At 34.1% G+C, this 20993-nt stretch overlaps 1 protein-coding gene and 1 pseudogene across 1 annotated transcript; one reads left to right on the top strand and one right to left on the bottom strand.

The window, feature by feature from the left end:
* Positions 1-5516: 5516 nt before the first annotated feature.
* Positions 5517-6780, bottom strand: LOC131657476 (putative F-box protein At3g16210). Its single transcript, XM_058926870.1, has one exon. The coding sequence runs from the start codon at positions 6778-6780 to the stop codon at positions 5599-5601; it is 1182 nt and encodes a 393-aa protein (XP_058782853.1). The 3' UTR covers positions 5517-5598.
* Positions 6781-13414: 6634 nt separating this feature from the next.
* Positions 13415-14598, top strand: LOC131657475 (F-box protein CPR1-like; annotated as a pseudogene).
* Positions 14599-20993: the final 6395 nt, after the last annotated feature.

Genomic DNA, 20993 nt, shown 5'->3' with positions numbered 1-20993 from the left:
GTGACTGGACCACTAGTGAAGACTCATTTTAGTCCCTCACAAAAAAGGGAGAGTCCAAATTAGTCCCAGAGAAAAAAAAGTTATTTATTTAATCCTTACAAAATTTAACTGAGCCATGTTAGTCTCTCTTTTAATATTTATTTCAAACGATTTTTTTCGTATTTTTAAACTATGATTAGACTTGACAAGATAGACCTACTTTTTAGAAGTTGAGTACGGGTCAGAGGTTGAGTTCCTTTGCACATGGTCTTTAGAGTCTAAGTTTCCACCAGAAGTTGGGTTCCTGATCGGAAAAATAGCAAGTGTACTACTTTCTACCGATGTAGTTATTAAAGTGGAGATTATCCAAGTATCGATCTCGAGGAATGCTGTGGCAATATAAGTGAGAATTATAATTCAAGTGAACAAAAGATCATCAGGTGTGGGTTTGGTTGGTTTGATTTAGTTAAAAAGACTATATTTAAAAGTAATAATAAATAAAAGTTGACTTGGTACAAATATGAGAAGATATGCTAAGGTAGATGTATGAACCGCCTTGTAATACACGTAACCGCTATTTTACGAAAGAGTCGTCAATATGATTTAGTATCAATTCTTAATATTAATTTTCCCTAATTCCTTAGCGGAAAATCTATTTGGCAAATAAAATTCAGTTTTAATTCCTTAACAACTAAACTTTTTACCAAGAACCTTGTGAAAATAACCTAGAATAGATGATCAATACCGTCAAATCCTTATTCCTAAGCAATTTACCGGTAACGTTATTATTCAAAAAGCGTTAAGGTGGTTTTTCCGACCTAACCTTAACCGTAAATCAACATAATATTTTCCAATAGAATGAAGCATGAGAAACTTTGAAAATAAACTAAATTCATAGAAACTTCAAATTCGTAAAGCAACGGCACTTAATTCATTACATAAAAGCGATTCAGGGACATCCCCTTAACATAAATATGTTTAGCTACTCATAGTAATTAAGAAAACTACAAAGATAATAGTAAACATTACAAGAGATGAGGATTGCTTCAATCTTCAATTGCTTCCGCTCTTGAAGATCTCCCTTTTCCAAACCCTTGATTGCACTTCTCTCCTTCGTAGAAATCTCCAATATGATCCAAGATGCCTCAATCCTCTCAGAATTAGGTTTTAGTACTGCTGATTCAAGTTCAAAACGTGGGAAAAGTCCACTCTACCCTTAATGAACTCGGAGCCCTCAAAAATAGAAAATTGGAAAAATTGCTCGCGCCCGCCAACACGGGCCGTGTCCTGTGACACGGGCACCCGTGTTGGCCTTCTGTCACTGCCCAAAGTTATTTTTCTTCCCAGGCTTCCTGACACGGGCCGTGTCCTGTGACACGGGCACCCGTGTCAGACCACTGATTTCTCCATTCTTTTGTTTCTTCTCATGCTTCCTGACACTGGCCGTGTCTTGTGACACTGGTACCCGTGTCAGGCCAATGTATGCACCAAATCTTCATTTTTTCTTCGATTCATCTTTGTTTAGCCCTGCATTCTTCTCATGGACTTAAACGCATAAACCTGAAACACAATCACTACCAAAAACAAGCATCAAAGCATCTTAAAAACATGAGTTCTTAGCATCAAAACAAAACACACAGCTTAAACGAAACTTTTAAAATAAGAACGAAAACTATAAAAGACGGGCCATTGTGTTACCGAATTGACGAGATTTATGCCGAGAGATTGATGAAAACACCATACAAATTGGTGACCGGTCAGTTCCCTAGATGTGAGACATTAAAATCTTATCATTCAGAATTTGAGTAATCATATTCTGATCTTTCAGAATCTGAGTCTCAAGCTTCTCTTCATATGTTCCTATCAGGGTCAGAGTCCGGTAAATTCTTTGACTAATGATCCTGCACACTTGAACATATGTTAGTGTACCTAATTGTTCATTAAATACTTTGTTATCATCAAAACCTAAGTGATATGGTATAAACTAATTTTCTTCCAACATACCATGTGTACTATTTTTGCCACAAGTATTATTTACAAAAGAAAGAAATTATCCTAAATCACCTTAGTAACAAAACTAAATCTTCCTAAAAGATCATTAACAACTAAAACAATAACGACACCTAATACACAAGAATACATAACAACAAAAACCATAGTCACCCACCCATAAGCTTGATAATAAACCAAACAAAGAAAAGAATATCGTGGTATCGCGCTGATTTATCTACAACCCCTTCATAAATAATTTCAATTCAACAGTTGTAAAATAGGAGTCCAGTCACAATTTTAAAAAAAAATTGATTTGAAAAAAATACTAAAAGAGGGACTAACATTGCTTGATTAAATTTTGTAAGGGATTAAATATAGACTTTTTTTAGGGACTAATTTGGACTCTTCCGTTTTTGTGAGGGACTAAAATGAGTCTTCATTAGCAGTCCAGTCACGGTTCAAAAGTAAGAAAAAACCGATTTTAAAAAAATGTTAGTTGAGGGACTAACATGACTCGGTTAAATTTTGTAAGGGATTTAATAGGGACTTTTTTTTATCAAGGACTAATCTGACCTCTACAGTTTTTGTGAGGGACCAAAATGGAACTTCACTCTTAAATAATAAAATATATTTTCCGTCTAGCCTGCAATAAAAAATATTAATAATAAAGTGATATTATTATTATTTTTAAACTTATTGAATGAGATTAATAGCACTCAATTATGTGTCACGAAATAAACAATATGATTGGATTTTAAAATCTTTAATTCATATCATTAAAATAGTGCCTTGTGATTACTAAGAATTTATATCATTAATTTATACCATTAAAATATACCATACGATCACTTTGCCAAATATTTTTTTATTCTTTTCTTGGAAAGACAAATATAATCTAAAATATTAAAAATCTTCCATCTTGAAAAGACAAATATTTAGTTTCTATTTGCTTCTAATATTTGCTTTCTTCTATTTTTTTATTACATTTTTTTAGCTTCTATTATTCACATATATTATAATAAAATTGTATTTTGTTTTAAAAAATCTTATTGATCTAAAAGTTTTTACGGGTACTAGATATTTTTCTATACATTTAATTATTATTTTTTCACGGGTACCAGACATTTTTCTATATATTTAGATTATTATTTTTTCACGGGTACCAGACATTTTTCTAAACATTCAATTATTATTTTTTCACAGGTACCAGACATTTTTTTATATATTCAATTATTATTTTTTTCATGGGTACCATATATTTTTCTAAACATTCAATTATTATTTTTTACACTGGTACCAGACATTTTTCTAAACATTCAATTATTATTTTTTTACGGGTATCAGACATTTTTCTAAATATTCAATTATTATTTTCTCACGGGTACCAGACATTTTTCAAACATTCAATTATTAGTTTTTCACGGATACCGAAATTTTTCTATGCATTCAATTATTATTTTTTCACAGGTACCAGACATTTTCCTATACATTCAATTATTATTTTTTTACGGGTACCTGGCATTTTTCTATACATTCAATTATTATTTTTTCATAGGTACCAAACATTTTTCTATTAAGAAATATACATTTGAAACGAATGCGCGTCTCGTACCAAAACCCGTGCAAACGCACGAGTTTGTTACTAGTTTCTTCTTATAAGACCTTGTTCGTCATATTCTTTGGTAGGTCAAGCGAACATTCTTTATCTCGAAAGGCGTGACATTGTATTGATAATTAGCATGCTAGGTCATAAAGGTTGTCTTTACTTGGTCAAGTCCAAACATAGGTATTTGATTATATTTTGAATTTTTATTTTGTATTATTTTGTTGTGAGTGATGATTATATTTAGAATTGGAATGTATAGAATAAAAATGTGAAATTCTAATATTTTGAAATTTTAAAATTTTGTAAGTCTTTGGATATTTTTTAGAGACTGAGTCATCTGTTCGACCGATTTAATAAATATACAGTATTGCAATAGAGACTGGTTTATTCAACCGAGTTATTTAGTTTAATTCGATTTAGTCATGCGGTTCGACCAATGACCAATTGGTTCAACCAATGAACAAGTGATCCAATATCCTTACCGGTTTGATGATCGGTTCAGTTTTTAAAACACTGATTTTATGTCTAAATTTTGGTCGTTTCGGCCATTACAAAGATGGGTGAGGGGAAAAGAAGGAAAATAATAATACTGATGATGGCACTAGAGATGCAGGTGGGAATGGCAAAGCTAAACAAAGTCATAATCAAATGGAAGATGGACCATGGAATATAATATGGAATCAATAAAAAAAATTCGTTCCTTCAAATATCTATGACATAAATGACAGCATGATATTAGATGCCTCAGAAATCTATATAACTCATGTGGCTGGCAGTGACAGTGAGTGTTTGGACCGAGGAGTTCAAGAAATTCAATTGACACCAAAGCAATAAAACCTTCTTGAGCTTCTGATTATCGATAGATAGGAAAAGTAGAGGAAACATTAACTTCAAAAATGAACATGTACAGTTATCCAGAATCTGTTCAATAATACTCTTGAATATGGACATTATGCTTACTATGGTCAACTTCTCTTGTCATGGCAGCACCTCTAAAATTATTATGTTCATCTGCTACGCACGGCACCATAGCTCGAATTCGGCGTTTGCTGCATGTAACATACTCTTGAATATGGACATTATGCATACACAACAGAGGGAGGAAATTTGAGCAGCAGCTAAGAAATTTATAGATGTGTAAAAAATGAAACAGTTTTAGATATTCTGGAAAATGTGAGTTTTTATTACCAGTTCTTGAAAGAATCATGGGTAGGAAAAGTGTCGGAAACATTAACTTCAACATGAACACTACCATTTTGGAGTGAGAGTTTAAAGTGGCTATGTGATGCACTGAACATATGAATATGAATTTGCAGCAGAAATCCTAACATTCTTGTCATCGGATAAACAACGATATATATAAAATCTGATATTTGGCAACATCTGCAGCTTCTGCGCAAATGTTAAACTCTCTCGTTTGATGAAAGTCATCTTTATTTATTTGGCAAGTGAAACAAAATGTTGAGTTCAAATATTCAGCTCCATGAATACAAAAGTTTCAAGAATGTAGCACTACCTTCTGACTGATATCATGCTCAAGAATATAAAATTAGCAGTCTAAGCCACTGCCTCAAAATATAATTATAAGAAGCAAAAGAGCGATACACAGATGAAATAAACACACTTTTATTTACCAAAACCTCTTAGTTGAGAAAGTGTTAATTGTCATTGATCAGTAGTTCAATTGAAAAACTCCACTTATAGACTTATTTGACATTAAATACATGACCAGAGTTTTTTCTGCATTACAAATTCTACCTTTTGTTTGTTCTGGTATGCTTTTATTTTATTATCTAATTTGTAACATAAAGCACAAAATTAAGTATAGTGGCATCGATATTTCAAATAGAATGTAATGAAATTCAAACAAAGATTATCAAGTTTCACAAATATAAGCTATTTCAACATAAAATCTAAGGCAATTGAGTAAAGGCAGAAGACCATTATTACAATTGAAACTGAAATAAAAATCATATCAATTTGCATACAGAAATGGACTAAGAGAGTACAAGGGGTAAAATTCATATAGGTCGCTTGTGAAAACTAGAAGATAATTTGCTATATATTCCTCCATTTGGAAGAAAGCTTTCTTGATACATTAATATCTTGCCATAAGTTTCTGCCATAACACCAATCTCATCAATAGTCCCGGTACTTATATCAAACCAAGCTAGTTCGTTGTTTTTCTTTTTGATCAATATATTTCCCTTCTTCCCTATTCCAATCGGAATCTTTAGGCAAGGTAAGGGCCCAACACTAAAGAGTTTAGTCCATGATTCTTCGACACCGATTTCACCCAAAATTAAAATATGAAATGTACTTGTCTCTTCACAATGTACTATAAAAGCAATAGATCCATTTAATACAGTCAAAATTCTCGTCCTCATCCACCTTGTCGAATTAAAATCAAAAGCTTCATCTGTGTAAGAGGGCACCGGTGTTGTAATGAAAGATTCTTTGCTGAAGTCAAATGACACCAAATGTGTACGTGTTCCCAGTTTTTCATACCAATGAGACACTCCATCCACATACACTTCTTCACTACATCTACATGAGTGTGGAAAATCGTCATCAATTTCCTTCCAAGATTTATTCTTTATGCTAAATACTTCCAAGAAGGAAGAAACCCTGAGGTTACTTTTAGGAGGACAATGAGTGCGCCTAATCATCTTATAGTCATCTTTAACATGATCATAACCGACTTGATAATGATCGGACCAAACCTTTGGAAAACTACATTCAGTGTATATGATCCGGAATTCCGTGGTAGTTGGTTTCCACAGCATAAAATTTCTTTCGCCACTGTTGTTATAATATTGGAGAAAAAGAGTGCCATTAAAACAAATTGGACCCAAAATGGTAAAAGAAAAGTCGTTACTCTTATCTGTGAGAGGAAGCCTTTCCCAATGAAATCTAACTTTATTATTCTCAGACCCCTCACCAGAAAGAGAGTATAACAGACCTTGGTTTTTCAAATGTAGGAGGAAAGATAAATCATCATAAAAAGAATGGTCTTTAGATACGAAATAATTGCGGAAAAAAGTCATAAAATAAGGGTTATCAAATAAGAGAGACCATGGTTTGCATACACATTGAAATCGCTTCAAAGATTTGAGAGAAAGTTTGGAAAGAATAGAGAAGACAATATCATCAGGTATATGGCTGTTAACCTGAAAATTTGAAGCAGACAACAATGGATCCATCTCCAACGACGATCTGCGAGCCGCCGCAAAGGAACAAGATAGTGGCGCTGCGCTGCACTGCAAAGACGGTTTCTTAATTGGATTTTCGGTTTGGGTTTTGCATGTGTTTACTATTGTTCCAATCAAATTTGTTTGGTTTAAATTTTATATACACATAGATAGATATATGAGCAATTATTGCATGGACACAACCCTAAATCCACATTCTTAAGCACAGCCAATAAGAAAGAGTCTTTTTTTAATTTATTTTAATTTTAATTTTGGTTTTAATTGAATTCATAGGGTGGTTGAGATTATGAAGGAGAGAGAAAAATCACTATTTATTTTTTAATTAATTAAAATTCTGTGATTGATTGTGTGTAAAACAATTTCTTAAGTATCTCTCCACCTAAGAATTTTCCTAGATATATATAAAGAAAAAAAGATTGACATTATAAAAAAAATTAACCACGTCACAATCATGAAAATGATTTTAGAGTTGCTTATTGTTATAAAAAATAATTTTTTTTTAGTAATTTCCATGTTTTTCTTTCGGTATCTTTTGGAATCATTTTTTTTAGACAAAAGATGATATGGAATAAGATAGATCGGGCTGAAATATAATATGCGGACTCTTCTAGGCAGACTAGGTCATTAAGAAATTTAACATGCATAAAAACACTTCATGGAAATTCTAAAATACCATTCAGATATGCATGTTCGAACACAGCCAAAATAATTTAGGATGATAGTTAGTTCAAATATGCATATCTCAATTCACCCCGCGAAAATTTGGGATATTAATTAATTCGGATATACTTATCCGAATTAACCAATATCCCAAATCTGATGTCGATTTTACTTTAAAAAATATATTTATTTATAAATATAATTATAATATAATTAAAGTGAGTTATTATTAATAAAAAATAAATTAAATGCAAATGGTTATAAATTAGAAACGAAGAAATTAAATAAAATTTTAATTTTGTAATAATTTATTTGTCACAATTTTTTTTTTAAATTATAAAAGTAATTGTTTTTTAAATGACTACAACGTTATGCATTCATTAATTATCATGTTAAATATATCCTCCTATTAACATTATAGTTTTTAATTTATATTAGTTTTTTTTATTAATTTAATATAAAAATAATGTGCTGATTTAAATATTTAATAAGTTGATATTATTATTATTATATCTTGATTATAATGGTGCATATTTAATTATATTTTTTGATTAATACAATTAATTATATTATTAATTATATTGATTCACCTTGATTTTAATTTTTTTAATAAATATTGATTTATTTCGGATATGCATATCCGAAAAATTCCAACATAAAAAATTAGGTTATTTCGGATATGCATATCCGAAAAATTCAAACATAAAAAATTGGGTTATTTCGGATATGCATCTCCGAAAACACAAAAAATTATGAATTTAGTGCATTCAAAGATGAATCTCCGAATTCTGGGGACAAAAAATTATTTTGCCAGAGGTTCCTAAGAAATTATATGGGTCTATAGAGAAATTTCCTTTAACATGTTTGGCTAGAATATGTGCGGCTAAGTTTGTGTTTCTGTTTGAAAAACAAACCCTAGTTCCTCCGAGTTGCTTCATATTCTTATTAGTGTTGTTGATGATCTATTTTCTTCTTCCATTGTCATATTGGTAATGCTTTGGTTGTCTGTCTCAAACAGAACATCTTTAAAACAACAATCTAAAGTCAAATCCACCGCTTTATTTAAAGCCATTGCTTCTGCCTTGTTAGGGTTTTCTTCACCGCCCATCATCCAATGGTTTACACCCATTGTTTCACCTCTGGAGTTCCGAAATCTCGCTCCTAGCCCCCATTTACCTTTCAGATTTATGCAAGTGATTTCTAAAAGTTTTGCTCTGCAAGAAATCTTGTTCTTGATCCTTTTATTTGTGCAAATTGCTTGAGGATAAACAACAATTTAAATATGTGGGAATATGATCAATAACATTCTTTACCAATTTTAAGTGTGTTTTATTCTAAGTTTTTAAATAGTTGACCCTTGTTTTTATGCATATATATATATATATATATATATATATATATATATATATATATATATATATATATATATATATATATATATATATATATATATGGTGATTTCAAAAGATCCTAAAAGAAAAAGGGTTAAATGTGTTTTTTGTCCCTCTAAATGTTCCAAACTTTGTTTTTCGTCCCACAAAAATTTTTGTTTAATGAATCGTCCTCTTAAAGTTTTTTGTCCCCATTTTTCATCCCTGCCATGAATTTGAGTTAACAGATGCATACGTGGACGCTGATTTGGAATTTATTTTTTAGTTTTGAAATGTTTTGTTACTAACTGGTAATAATCCATGTATGTGATACATTTGATATATGGGATAGTTTTGGAAAACCCTGAATTCACACTTCCCTTTCACCCTCTCGTTTTCACTTCTTGTTCACCCTTTCGTTTTCACTGCTCTTGTTCGCTGCAGAAGGTAGGCTAAAGTCATTATTCACTTTCGTTTTCACATTTTTGTTTAAAGTAACTTGTAATAATCGTTGCATGTGACTCTTTTCTTTGCAGCTCACGTACTTGTGTTTCGGTGGTCCCATCCTTCTTTTCCAAAGGAGCTTTATTGTGGTCCCTCGACAACAAAACTGAGGTAGGTCCACATGTTCTTCCCTAGATTCTATTTTGTTGAACTTTGGTATAGTTTTGGTATTTTACTGGTAGTGTGTTAAGAAAATATTTTTTAGGTTATTTCTTGGGTCCATGTTTGACTGTTAGTATACATTCATTATGTAGGGATGGTTGTGTTCAAGGTATTTTTTCACATAAAGGGTTCATTTTGAGGTTGTTGATAAGGGAATTGATGAGGATGGTTCTAGTGATGAGTCTGTGAAGGATATAAAATTTGAAGACAGTGAAGAAGAAAGGACGAATCCTTTTGATGAGGGGTTTAATGACCAATTTGATGGAATACCCACAAATGTGTCTGCTGATGATACTGGTGGTTCTAGTGAGGTGGTTAGACCAAGCTTGATTACACCAGAGATGGAAAATGAGCATGTAATTGAAGAAGAGTATTTGACTGATGAGCTTGATAGCGGTGATGAAGATGATAGTGATGATGATAGGCCAAGTCTTGTTAGGTTCAATGATGGAGATGGGATTACAAAGGACTATAAGTTTAAGGTGGGAATGGAGTTTTCATCACTAAGGCAGTTCAAGAATGCTATCTTGGAACATAATTTATTGAATGGGAGGGAAGTTAGAATGGAGAAAAATGATGGAGTGAGGTGTAGGGTGGTCTGCAAGGAGAAAAGTCAATGCATTTATATTGTATTATGCAGTAAGGTTTTAACATCAACAACCTTCAGAATTAAAATATTGCTTGATAAACACAAGTGTGGAATGCAGTTTTTTAACAAAAGTGAAAAAGGCCAATTGGGTTACAAACGTGATTGTGGATAGGATGAAGAACAATAACAAAATGAAGTTGAATGACCTGATTGCTGATGTGAGTGTTAGATATGCTACTGAAATTCTTGCTTGTAGGGCTTTTAAGGCAAGATAAATTGCTAAAAGGATAGTGGAAGAAGATTATAGTAAACAATATAGTTTACTATGGTCATATGGGGCTGAAATGAGGAGGGCTTCTCTAGGAAATACTTTCAAGATGGACATTAAATCTCCAGGTCTTGGATTATTACCAAGGTTTTAAAGATGCTACATGTGTTTTGATGGAACAAAAAAGGCATTGAAAACTACTTAAAGGTCATTTATTGGACTTGATGGGTGTCATCTAAAACATAAGTATGGTGGAATACTATTGATAGTTGTGGGAAGATATCCTAATTACCGGTAATTACCACTTGCATTTGAGGTAGTAGAAACTGAATCAAAAGACAATTGGAGTTGGTTCATGCATTTACTGCTTCAAGACTTTGGTGAACAAAGGTGATGTTTCATATCTGACAAACAAAAGGCAAGTACAATTCCTAATATGTTTTGTAAATTATATTCATTTCTTACGCAACATGTTAAATGCGTTTATTATTTTATGCATGATCTCGTACAGGTGTTTCAGGAGCAATATCCAACACTTGAGCATAGGTTTTGTGTGAGACATCTTTATGCCAATTTTAAAAAGAAGTTTGGTGAGGGTACCCTCTTTAGGATCTCATGATGGTTGCAGCAAAGGCAACATATCTGGAAGCTCATGAACAACACATGCAGAAGATCAAAGAAGTAAGAAATGATGCTTTTGAATGGCTAGAGGCAATTCTAAAAACAAAGTGGTGTAAGCATGCATTTCCTTTGTTTTCAAAGTGTGATGTTTTGATGAATAATTTGAGTGAATCCTTTAATGCAACTATTCTGCTTCAGAGGGACAAACTAATAATTACAATGTTTGAATAGATTAGGTTTATCTTATGGGTAGGTTTGCAACTTTAAGGGAAAAGGTCAATGGTAATGTCAAAGCCATTTAAGAGATTAGATATAGAGACTGAAAAGAGTGCAAGTTGGACAACAACTTATGCTGGACAATTAACTTTCCAAGTAACCCATGTCATGTTTACTATTAGTTTTGTGGTTGATCTTGCTAATAAAACATGTCCATGCAATTATTGAGATCTAATTGGAATTGCATGTAGACATGCAGTTTCTGCTATTCATATAGTAGTACATGATCCCATTAATTATGTTCATAAGTGTTGCCACAAGTCTACATATATCAAGTGTTATGAAGCTGGTATCACACCCTTGAATGGCCAAAAACAAATGATCCAGTGATATACCCACCTCTGTTCAAAAGAGAGCCATGTAGGCCCAAAAAACTTAGAAGGAGAGTCTGATGAGGGTAGTCAAACAAAATGGAAAAGAACCAACACAAACCATGCATAGGTGCATGTTATATTTTGAACTAGGCCACAACAAAAAAACATGCAAGAAAAACAAACAAGTTGTGGTTGTTCCATCTGCATGTACAGACCAGGCTAGTCAAGGAGCAGAGCAAGTATAAGACACAGTCTGAATGTGCAGTTGAAAAGAAACAATATGATAGGATGAGGGTTTTGAAGGCCAAGATCATCCCTGGCTCTGGAAGGGAACCTGATGATCCACTAGTAATAGCGGAAGATGATAACAATGGTTTAACTCAATGAATATGTTGTTATGTTTTTAGCAGTATCTCTAGGTATTTTGAAGACTTCTATTGACTAAAGTTTTTTGGCAATGCACTGTAATAACAGCTAATTATAATAGTATGTTTGGCAAAGATCCTAAACAATAATCCAACTAACTCCATGTGACACTTCTCAAAGTACTGTAATATTATGTTGTGTTTTTAATTAATCTATTTTCATGTCATTGAGTTTGTTACATTATTTCAATGTGATTACATACTGCAAGCATTGAGGCAAAGTATAATAATTGTGCCAAGTTAATCAACAACAAAGTAAATCAACAACAATTCCATTACATTAATCAATAATATTTCGTTTACATTAATCAACCACAGTTCCCTTACATTAATCAATCACAACTCCACTACATTAATCAACCTAAATTCAACATTTACATTGCATTAAAAGGAACACATTAACCATCACAGAAACTACACAGCATATAAGCTTAGTTTTTCCAGCCCATGCCTCTGCTCTCAATTTGCATTGCATCTTCATATTCTTTGTCTTGGAACCTTTGTATAGCTCCCTCAAGAACTCAACAGTCTCCAAATCCTTCATCATATACTTTTCCACGGTAGGTGCGACGCCATTAACGTCTTCTTCGACCAAATCTTCATCCCAAACAAATAAATCACAAGTTTCTTCATTGTGCCAAAATGGGCATCTCCATAAAAGCCTATCCTTATTACGACCATTCATGCAGACATAAGAGACCATACAAGCATCACAATCACACTTCCTTCCTCAGCGGCTTCGCACACAGCATGAAGACATGTTACTGGGTTTCATGGAACCTATTCTTGAAGACGCCATCAGCAACCAACAACCAAATAGTGAGACACGAATGAACGAGAAAGCGGGCGAAATTGAGGATGAAAGTGCTAAAATTTAGAAACGATGGAGTGGAGTGGGTGAAATCTGGAAACGAGACTATGAAAGTGAAATTAGGTTTAATTTGTCTCAATACCTATATACCTAATTTGGGTGAATGCTGAGGTGTTTCCTAATAACACACATGGAAAATACAAAAACATCTCAAAACTAAAAATAAATATCAAATCAGCGTCCACGTATGCATCCGTTAACTCAAACTCACGACAGAGATGAAAAATGGGAACAAAAAATTTTAAGGGGACGATTCATTACACAAATTTTTTTGGAAAAGAAAAACGAAGTTTGTAACATTTAGAGGGACAAAAAAATATATTTAACAAAAAAAAACACACAAATTATTAAAAAATATTTAAGTTTCATAATAAATAACTGTAATATGATTTTGACGTGGTTACTTTGTTTTTTATAATACAGAGCCCTAAACTTTTTTCTTTAGAAACCTTCCTTGCATTGCATTATATCATATTAGTGTATATAAATTTCAAAAACCCTAACGAATTTGATTAGAAACCTTCCTTTGCAGTGTGCAGCGCCACTTTCTCGTTCCTTTACGGCGATGGTGCTATTTCATCGTGGAGATGGATTCAAATTTCAGGTTAGAAACCATATACCTGATGATATTGTCTTCTATATTCTCTCCAAACTTTCTCTCAAATCTTTGAAGCGATTCGAATGCGTATCCAAACCATGGTCTCTATTATTTGATAATCCTTGCTTCATGACTATGTACCGCAACTATTTCTTATCTAAGGATCATTCTTTTTATGATGGCATGTCTCTTCTCCTACATCTGCAAAACCAAGATGCATTGTACTCTCTTTCCGGTGAAAGATTTGAGAATATAGTTAAATTAGATTGGCCAAATCTTTCTATGAGAGATAGGAGATACAAGAACAACTATCCTTTTGATATTTTGGGTCCAATTAGTTTTAATGGCACTCTTTTTCTCCAATATTATCTGAATAGTGGCAATCGGAATTTTATCTTGTGGACATACCACAGAATTCAACATCATTTATACTGAATCTCATAGTTTTTCTAACGTTTGGTCCAATCAATATCAAGTTGGTTATGATCATGTTAAAGATGACTATAAGATGATTAGGTGCACTCATTGTCGTAATCATGGGATTTCTTCCTTTTGGGAGATATTTAGCCTAAACAATAACTCTTGGAGGAAAATTGATGACCATTTTCGTCACTCATATAGATGTAGTGAAGAAGTGTACACGGATGTAGTGTCTCATTGGTGTGAAAAAAAAACAGGAACACATATACATTTGGTATCATTTGACTTCACCAAAGAATCTTTCATTGCCACACCTGTGCCCTCTTACACAGATGATGTTTTTGATTTTAATTCGACCAGGTGGACGAGGAAGAGAATTTTGACGGTATTAAATGGATCTGTTGCTTTTATAGTAAATTTTGAGAAGACAAATACATTTCATATTTCAATTTTGGGTGAATTGGGTGTAAAAGAATCATGGATTAAACTCTTTATTGTTGGGCCTTTATCTTACCTTAAGATTCCAATTGGAATAGGGAAGAAGGGAAATATATTGATCAAAAAGAAAGACAACAAACTAGCTTGGTTTGATATAAGTACCGGGACTATTGACGAGATTGGTGTTACGACTTACGACAAATTCTCATGGCAAGATATTATTCTATAAAAAAGGATTTCTTTCAAATGGTGCAATATATAGTAATTTTTCCTCTTGTTTTCGCCACCTGTAAGCTATATGATTATGGCTATTTGTGTTTTACCTTGCTCATATCTTCGGTATTATCAAAGTTATGTTAAATTAAGAAACAGTTTGGTGATAAGAATTTTGCTTTATCATTATTATTTTACTTGGTATATCTATGCAACTATGTTTAATTTTATGCTTTAGTTGTTTATTTTATATCCAAAAGGTAGAATTTGAGATGCAGAAAAAACTCTGGTCATGCATTCAAAGTCAAATAAGTCTATCAGTGGTGCTTTTCTATTGAACTGGTGATCAATGACAATTAACACTTTCTCAACTAAGAGTGTGTGTATTTCCTCTGCACGCATGCAAATATGCTGCCTAATTTAAACTGCTAATTTTATATTCTTGTGGAATATTCTCACTGTCCATATAGGTAGTATTTAATTCTTGAATCCAAACAAATAAAGATGACTCTGACGACCTCTAGTATTTGTTATTACCTTGCTTCTGGGTCATAATGGAGGATGACTGTCATCAAATGAAAGAGCTGAAAAGTTCGTGCCGAAACTGCATATGTTGCAAAATATCCGATTCTGTAGATCGTTGCTTTCTGTAATGCATCATAATTGAAGAATGTTAGGATTTCTCTTGCTAATTTTCAAACACATTGAAAAAGTTTCATTGATTGGAAAGATACATACATGTGTTGCATTTCTCAGTTTGATACCATTCCTTCAGGTGCATGCACCTTTGCAACATATGTGGGCATTACATGGTGACTGTTCTTGTGATCACTTTTACTTTTTGATTTCTTTTAAGTGTTTGTATAGAGATTGATGGGTAGTTGATGTTGGATATAAGATCTTGAGAGGTTTTTGGGCATGTTACATTGGTTTTAGATATTGAGCTAATGATTTTCTTTGAGTAGCCATAATAACAAAGGAATCTGATGTAGTCTTGTAAATTTGTTTCAAAGACTAAATCAGGGTTGAGAGCTTTGAGTGGATTGATTTCTCCGACTGCCATTTCGTGTGGGTTGGCAATGTAGTTTGAGCTGTTGGTCACCGGCTTCTTCATTTTATTGTATGTTGTAGCTGAAAAAGGCGATCAGCAAAACAACATAAGTAAATGAAACACAGACACCAAACACACGACACTGACACGTTTGATACTAGACCAGACAGAGAAATTGACACGTTAATACTGGTAATCATTTGAGAATATAGGAGTGATTGAATATAACTACATATATTAGTGTCACGTAGGTATTCAACACTGATACATGTCGGTACACCTAACACGTGTCAATGCTAAATTAAATTACTAGAAACCTGTTTTGGTCTAGAACCTGTTGTCATTAATGCTGATTTGATCATTGAAGGACTCCATCTTCCATGTACTGATTTGATGAATGCTGCAGCACCTGTCACATGTGGGCATGCCATAGATGAACCGGATTTTATGCCAAATAAAGATGGTTTTTCTCCAATTGGAACACTTCCTGGTTCATCAGTTTTGGGAACCATGGCAGCCAATATGGCAACTCCTTGACTGTTCTCGACATGCTTGCGTGTTTCTTGATACATAGCTAAATGAACTGCATTTAGGAACGAATAGTAGAAAATTACCTTGAGAATGTTTTCTGTAAGGCTTGAAGGACCTCTGGAAGAAAAGGATGCAACAATTGGTGCCGGCCTATATCTAGGAACTTCTGTTGTTGAAAGGATTGTTGCGGTTGGATTCCTGTAACAGAAACAAGATAGTCTGAGAATATAGCTAGCATATTATGTCAATGCCTTTTACATCTACTCTCATTGCTGAAATAACGGCTTACTCGGTAGAGTTTATGTAAAGATTGATCATGCTTACTTGGTAGAGTTTATGATTTTAAATATCTTTCTATGTTCAAGTTAATATTTCCTTTACTTTTCCTATCGATGATCAAAAGAAGCTCAAGAGGATTTAATTGCTTTGGTGTCAAGTTGAATTTCTTAAAAACTCCACCGTCCAAGAAGCCTTTTAAGAAGCCTTATTGAGCAAGGCAGACTTCAGAAGAAGTTGATGCAGGAGAAGCATGCTGCTGGTTTATCCGATTTGTTTTGTTACAAAGTGCCTCCCCCCAATACGAAGGCAATATGTCGCGATATGCTAGTTAATCTCATGATTATTAAACTTTAAGTATCTTTTATAATTTCTTTACCAATTACTATCAAATTGTGCAAATTCAATTGGTTTTCGTTAGAGAATCATTTAATTCATGTTTAATTTTAATTTTTTTATCATATGTATTTTGAACATATCGTATTCTCGATTTTTCAAATTATAAAAGAGGCTAACACTGCAAGACTTGGCTCTATTATTAAAATAATCAATAGTGTAACCAAAAAATATGCTTAACACTAATTTGTGTTGCGCTTGTTTTGAGTCTTCATTGACAGTTGCCATCAGAAGGGTATATATGAAGTCAGTGGCGAGAACAATTTCCTGAACTCTGCAACCACCACCAGCAGCATGCTTCTCCTGCATCAACTTCTTCTGACATTTATAGATGTGTAAAAAATTAAACAGTTTTAGATATTCTGGAACATATGAGTTTTTTTATTACCAATTCTTGACATTTATACTTAAAATCTGAGGCAATTGAGTAAAGGAAAAAGATCATTCTTACAATTGAAACTATCAATTTGCATACATAAATGGATTAAGAGAGTACAAAGTAAAATTTAAATAGACATAATTGTAAAATATTGACTGCTACTTTTTCACACTTTTAACACTATACTTCCACTGGTGGAAGACTTGCTTTAAAACTGCACAGAACACTTTTTACACTATACTTCCACTGGTGGATGTCTTACTTTAAAACTGCACTTTTTACTTTCTTGTTGAAAATGAAAATACAAACAAGTCTTTATATAGACCTAAAAGACTTCTGCTATACTAGGAAATTAAAGCAAATGAATACTCTTAATATGCCATTATCTCTTGGCTTTTCCAGTACAAAACTCTTGGCCTTTCAACTACAAGAGACTCTTTATTTTTCACAAACTTATCAATTAAAACACACTTACTAACATTAAAGTTTATTCAACAAAACTCCCCTGTAAACTTAAATGTTTCTTCTATCCATCATACCTATCAACTTCTTGCCTCTGTCGAAAATTTCTTTCGATAACGGTTTTGTGAAAATATCTGCTGCTTGATCCTTGCTTGCTACATGCCTCAATTCGACACTTCCTTCCTTCACATGTTCTCGAATGAAGTGGAAGCGAACGTCGATGTGTTTGCTCCTTTCATGATTCACTGGATTCCTTGCTAACTCAATTGCTGATTTGTTGTCCACTTGTATTACTGTTGCACCTTCCTGTTTTAGCTCCATTTTACTCAACAATCTTCTAAGCCATATTGCATGACAAACGCACCAAGATGCTGCCACATATTCAGCTTCACATGTCGAGAGTGTTACAATCGGCTGCTTCTTAGAAAGCCATGTAAATGCAGTATTTCCCATAAAGAACACATATCCTGAGGTGCTTTTCCGATCGTCTACATCTCCGCACCAATCGCTGTCGGAATAACCAATCAGCTTGTAATCTTCTGCTCTTGAATAAAACATTCCAAGTGACACAGTGCCTTGGATGTATCGAAGGATTCTTTTCAATGCCTTCCAATGTGTATAGACTGGTTCCTCCATGAAACGACTTACAATTCCGACACTAAGCGAAAGATCTGGCCTTGTACATGTGAGGTATCGAAGACTTCCTACCAAACTTCGATATTTGCTTGCTTCGATGCGTTCTCCTCCATCAAATTTTGACAACTTTGTACCTGGTTCCATTGGCGTCGAAATCGGATTACAGTTTTCCATCTTATATTTTTTCAAGATTTCTTTTGCATATTTCTCCTGTGAAATGAAAATTCCTGTTTCTTCTTGTCGAACCTCCAGACCAAGAAAGAATTTCATCAGACCTAAGTCTGTCATCTCGAATTCACGTGTCATTGTGCCCTTGAATTCTTCTATCATCTGACTGTTGTTACTCAAGAAAATTAGATCATCGACATAGAGAGCAACGAGCAATAAGTTACCTCCATTCTTCTTTACATACAGAGCATGTTCGTAAGGACATTGCTTGAAACTGTTCTCTTTGAAGTATGTGTCGATGCGTGTATTCCATGCTCGCGGTGCTTGCTTCAACCCATAAAGCGCCTTTTTCAACTTTAACACTTTTTCTTCTTTTCCAACTTTCATGTATCCGGGTGGTTGTTCGATGTAAACTTCTTCTTCGAGCACACCATTAAGAAATGCTGTCTTGACATCCATTTGAAATATCGGCCATTTGAATTGAGCAGCTTGTGAGATAAGTAATCGAATTGTCTCCATTCTTGCAACAGGAGCAAATACTTCGTCATAATCAATTCCAGCTTTCTGTTTGTATCCCTTCGCAACAAGCCGCGCTTTATACCGTTCTATTTCGCCTTGAGCATTCATCTTTTTCTTGAACACCCACTTCACACCGATGGGTTGACTTCCTTTTGGTAATTCTGCTAGTTCCCATGTGTTGTTGTGTTCAATGGCCTTGATCTCTTCGTTCATGGCAGTTTTCCATTTTTCGTCTCGCATTGCCTCTTCGAGGCTAATGTTTTCAGTATCTGCCAAAAGACATACAAGATGCACCTCTTCTGTTGTATCATACAAATCCTGCAGACTTCGCATTCTGGGTTGTACAGGTTCATCTTCATTGTCAGAATCTTCAAGTTCTGTTGAGTTGCTTATTGGTACAGCGACTGATGTTTCTCCAACTTCGACGATAACTTCTGTCGATTTATTCCAGTCCCACTTGCTCATTTCGTTTACTCGAACATCTCTACTCACTATCACCTTCTTGCTTATGGGATCAAACAACCTATACCCTTTTATCTTCTCATCATATCCAATGAATATGTATTTCTGACTTTTGTCTTCAAGTTTTGTTCTTCGTTGATCCGGTACGTGTGCATATGCCACACTACCAAATACTTTAAAATGAGAAACTGTTGGCTTTTGTCCGCTCCATGCTTCTTGTGGTGTTTGATCTTCTAACTTTGAATGTGGACATCGATTCTGAACATAAATGGCACATTGTACAGCTTCTGCCCAAAATTCCTTTGACATGTTCTTGCTTTTAAGCATTGATCGAACCATGTTGAGAACTGTTCGATTCTTCCTTTCAGCCACACCGTTTTGTTGAGGTGAATATGGTGCAGTTAGAAATCTCCTTATGCCCTGCTCTTCACAATACTTCAAAAAGGCTGTCGAAGTATACTCACCACCTCTGTCAGATCGAACCGCTTTGATGTGTCTGTCAGTTGCCTTCTCCACCATCACTTTGAACTTTTTGAACACCTCGAATGCTTCAGATTTTTCTTTCAAGAAATAAACCCAGGTCTTTCGTGAGAAATCGTCGATAAATGAAATGAAATACCTTTTTCCACTGAAAGATTCTGGAGTGATTGGCCCACATATGTCGGTGTGAATCAGTTCGAGAATGTGTTTAGATTGATATTCTGCCTTCTTTTGAAATGAGGTTCTGGTTTGTTTGCTAAGCACACACTCTTCACAAAACTTTTCTTCATAGTCCATGTCTGGTAGCCCGTGCACCATGTTCCTCTTTGCTAACCTTCTCAAACCAGCATGATGTAGATGACCAAAACGTAGATGCCACAGCGACGCTTTGTCTTCAACATTGACTTGCAAACATTTTCCTCGAACGCTTCTCAAGTTTAGTTTGTACATTCGATTTTTCCCCTTTTCGACTTGAGCAACCAGATGCCCCAGCTTGTCCTTCAAGTGTAATATCCGATCTTTCATGAATACCGAATAACCTTTTTCTGTGAGTTGCCCCAAACTCAAAATATTTGTCTTGAGATCTGGTACATAGTACACATCTTGGATTAACCCAGTCAAGTCATCCTTCTGCAAGTAACAAATCGTACCTTTGCCTTCGACCTTCACTTTCGATGCATCTCCGAAAGACACATGACCATCTTCAATCTTTTGCATTTCTTCAAATAGGTGTTTGTGACCACACATATGATTACTTGCCCCCGAGTCAAGATACCACATATTATCATTATTCGCGTCTACTTCTTTTTGAGTCATCAGCAGAAAGCCTTCATTCGCTTCGGCTTCCAAAGCTAGATTGGTTGTTTCTTCTACCTTCTTTTCGACTCGACAATCTTTTGCAAGATGTCCCACTTTATCACAGTTATAGCATTTGTAGGAGTTACAATCCTTTGCATAATGACCATGTTTGTTACACTTGTAACATTCGATGTTGGAGTAGTTCGACCGACCACCTCTTTGACCACGTCCTCTGCCACGCCAATTCTGCTGGCTTGACTGTCCTCTCTCGAAGTTGCTGCCTCGACCACTTCGACCACTGTCACGACCTCCACGGC

Source organism: Vicia villosa, linkage group LG3 (genome assembly GCF_029867415.1).
Source record: "Vicia villosa cultivar HV-30 ecotype Madison, WI linkage group LG3, Vvil1.0, whole genome shotgun sequence".
Taxonomy (NCBI): Eukaryota; Viridiplantae; Streptophyta; class Magnoliopsida; order Fabales; family Fabaceae; genus Vicia; species Vicia villosa.
The sequence above is the reverse complement of the archived record's forward strand: the minus strand, read 5'-3'. Positions and strand labels throughout refer to the sequence as shown.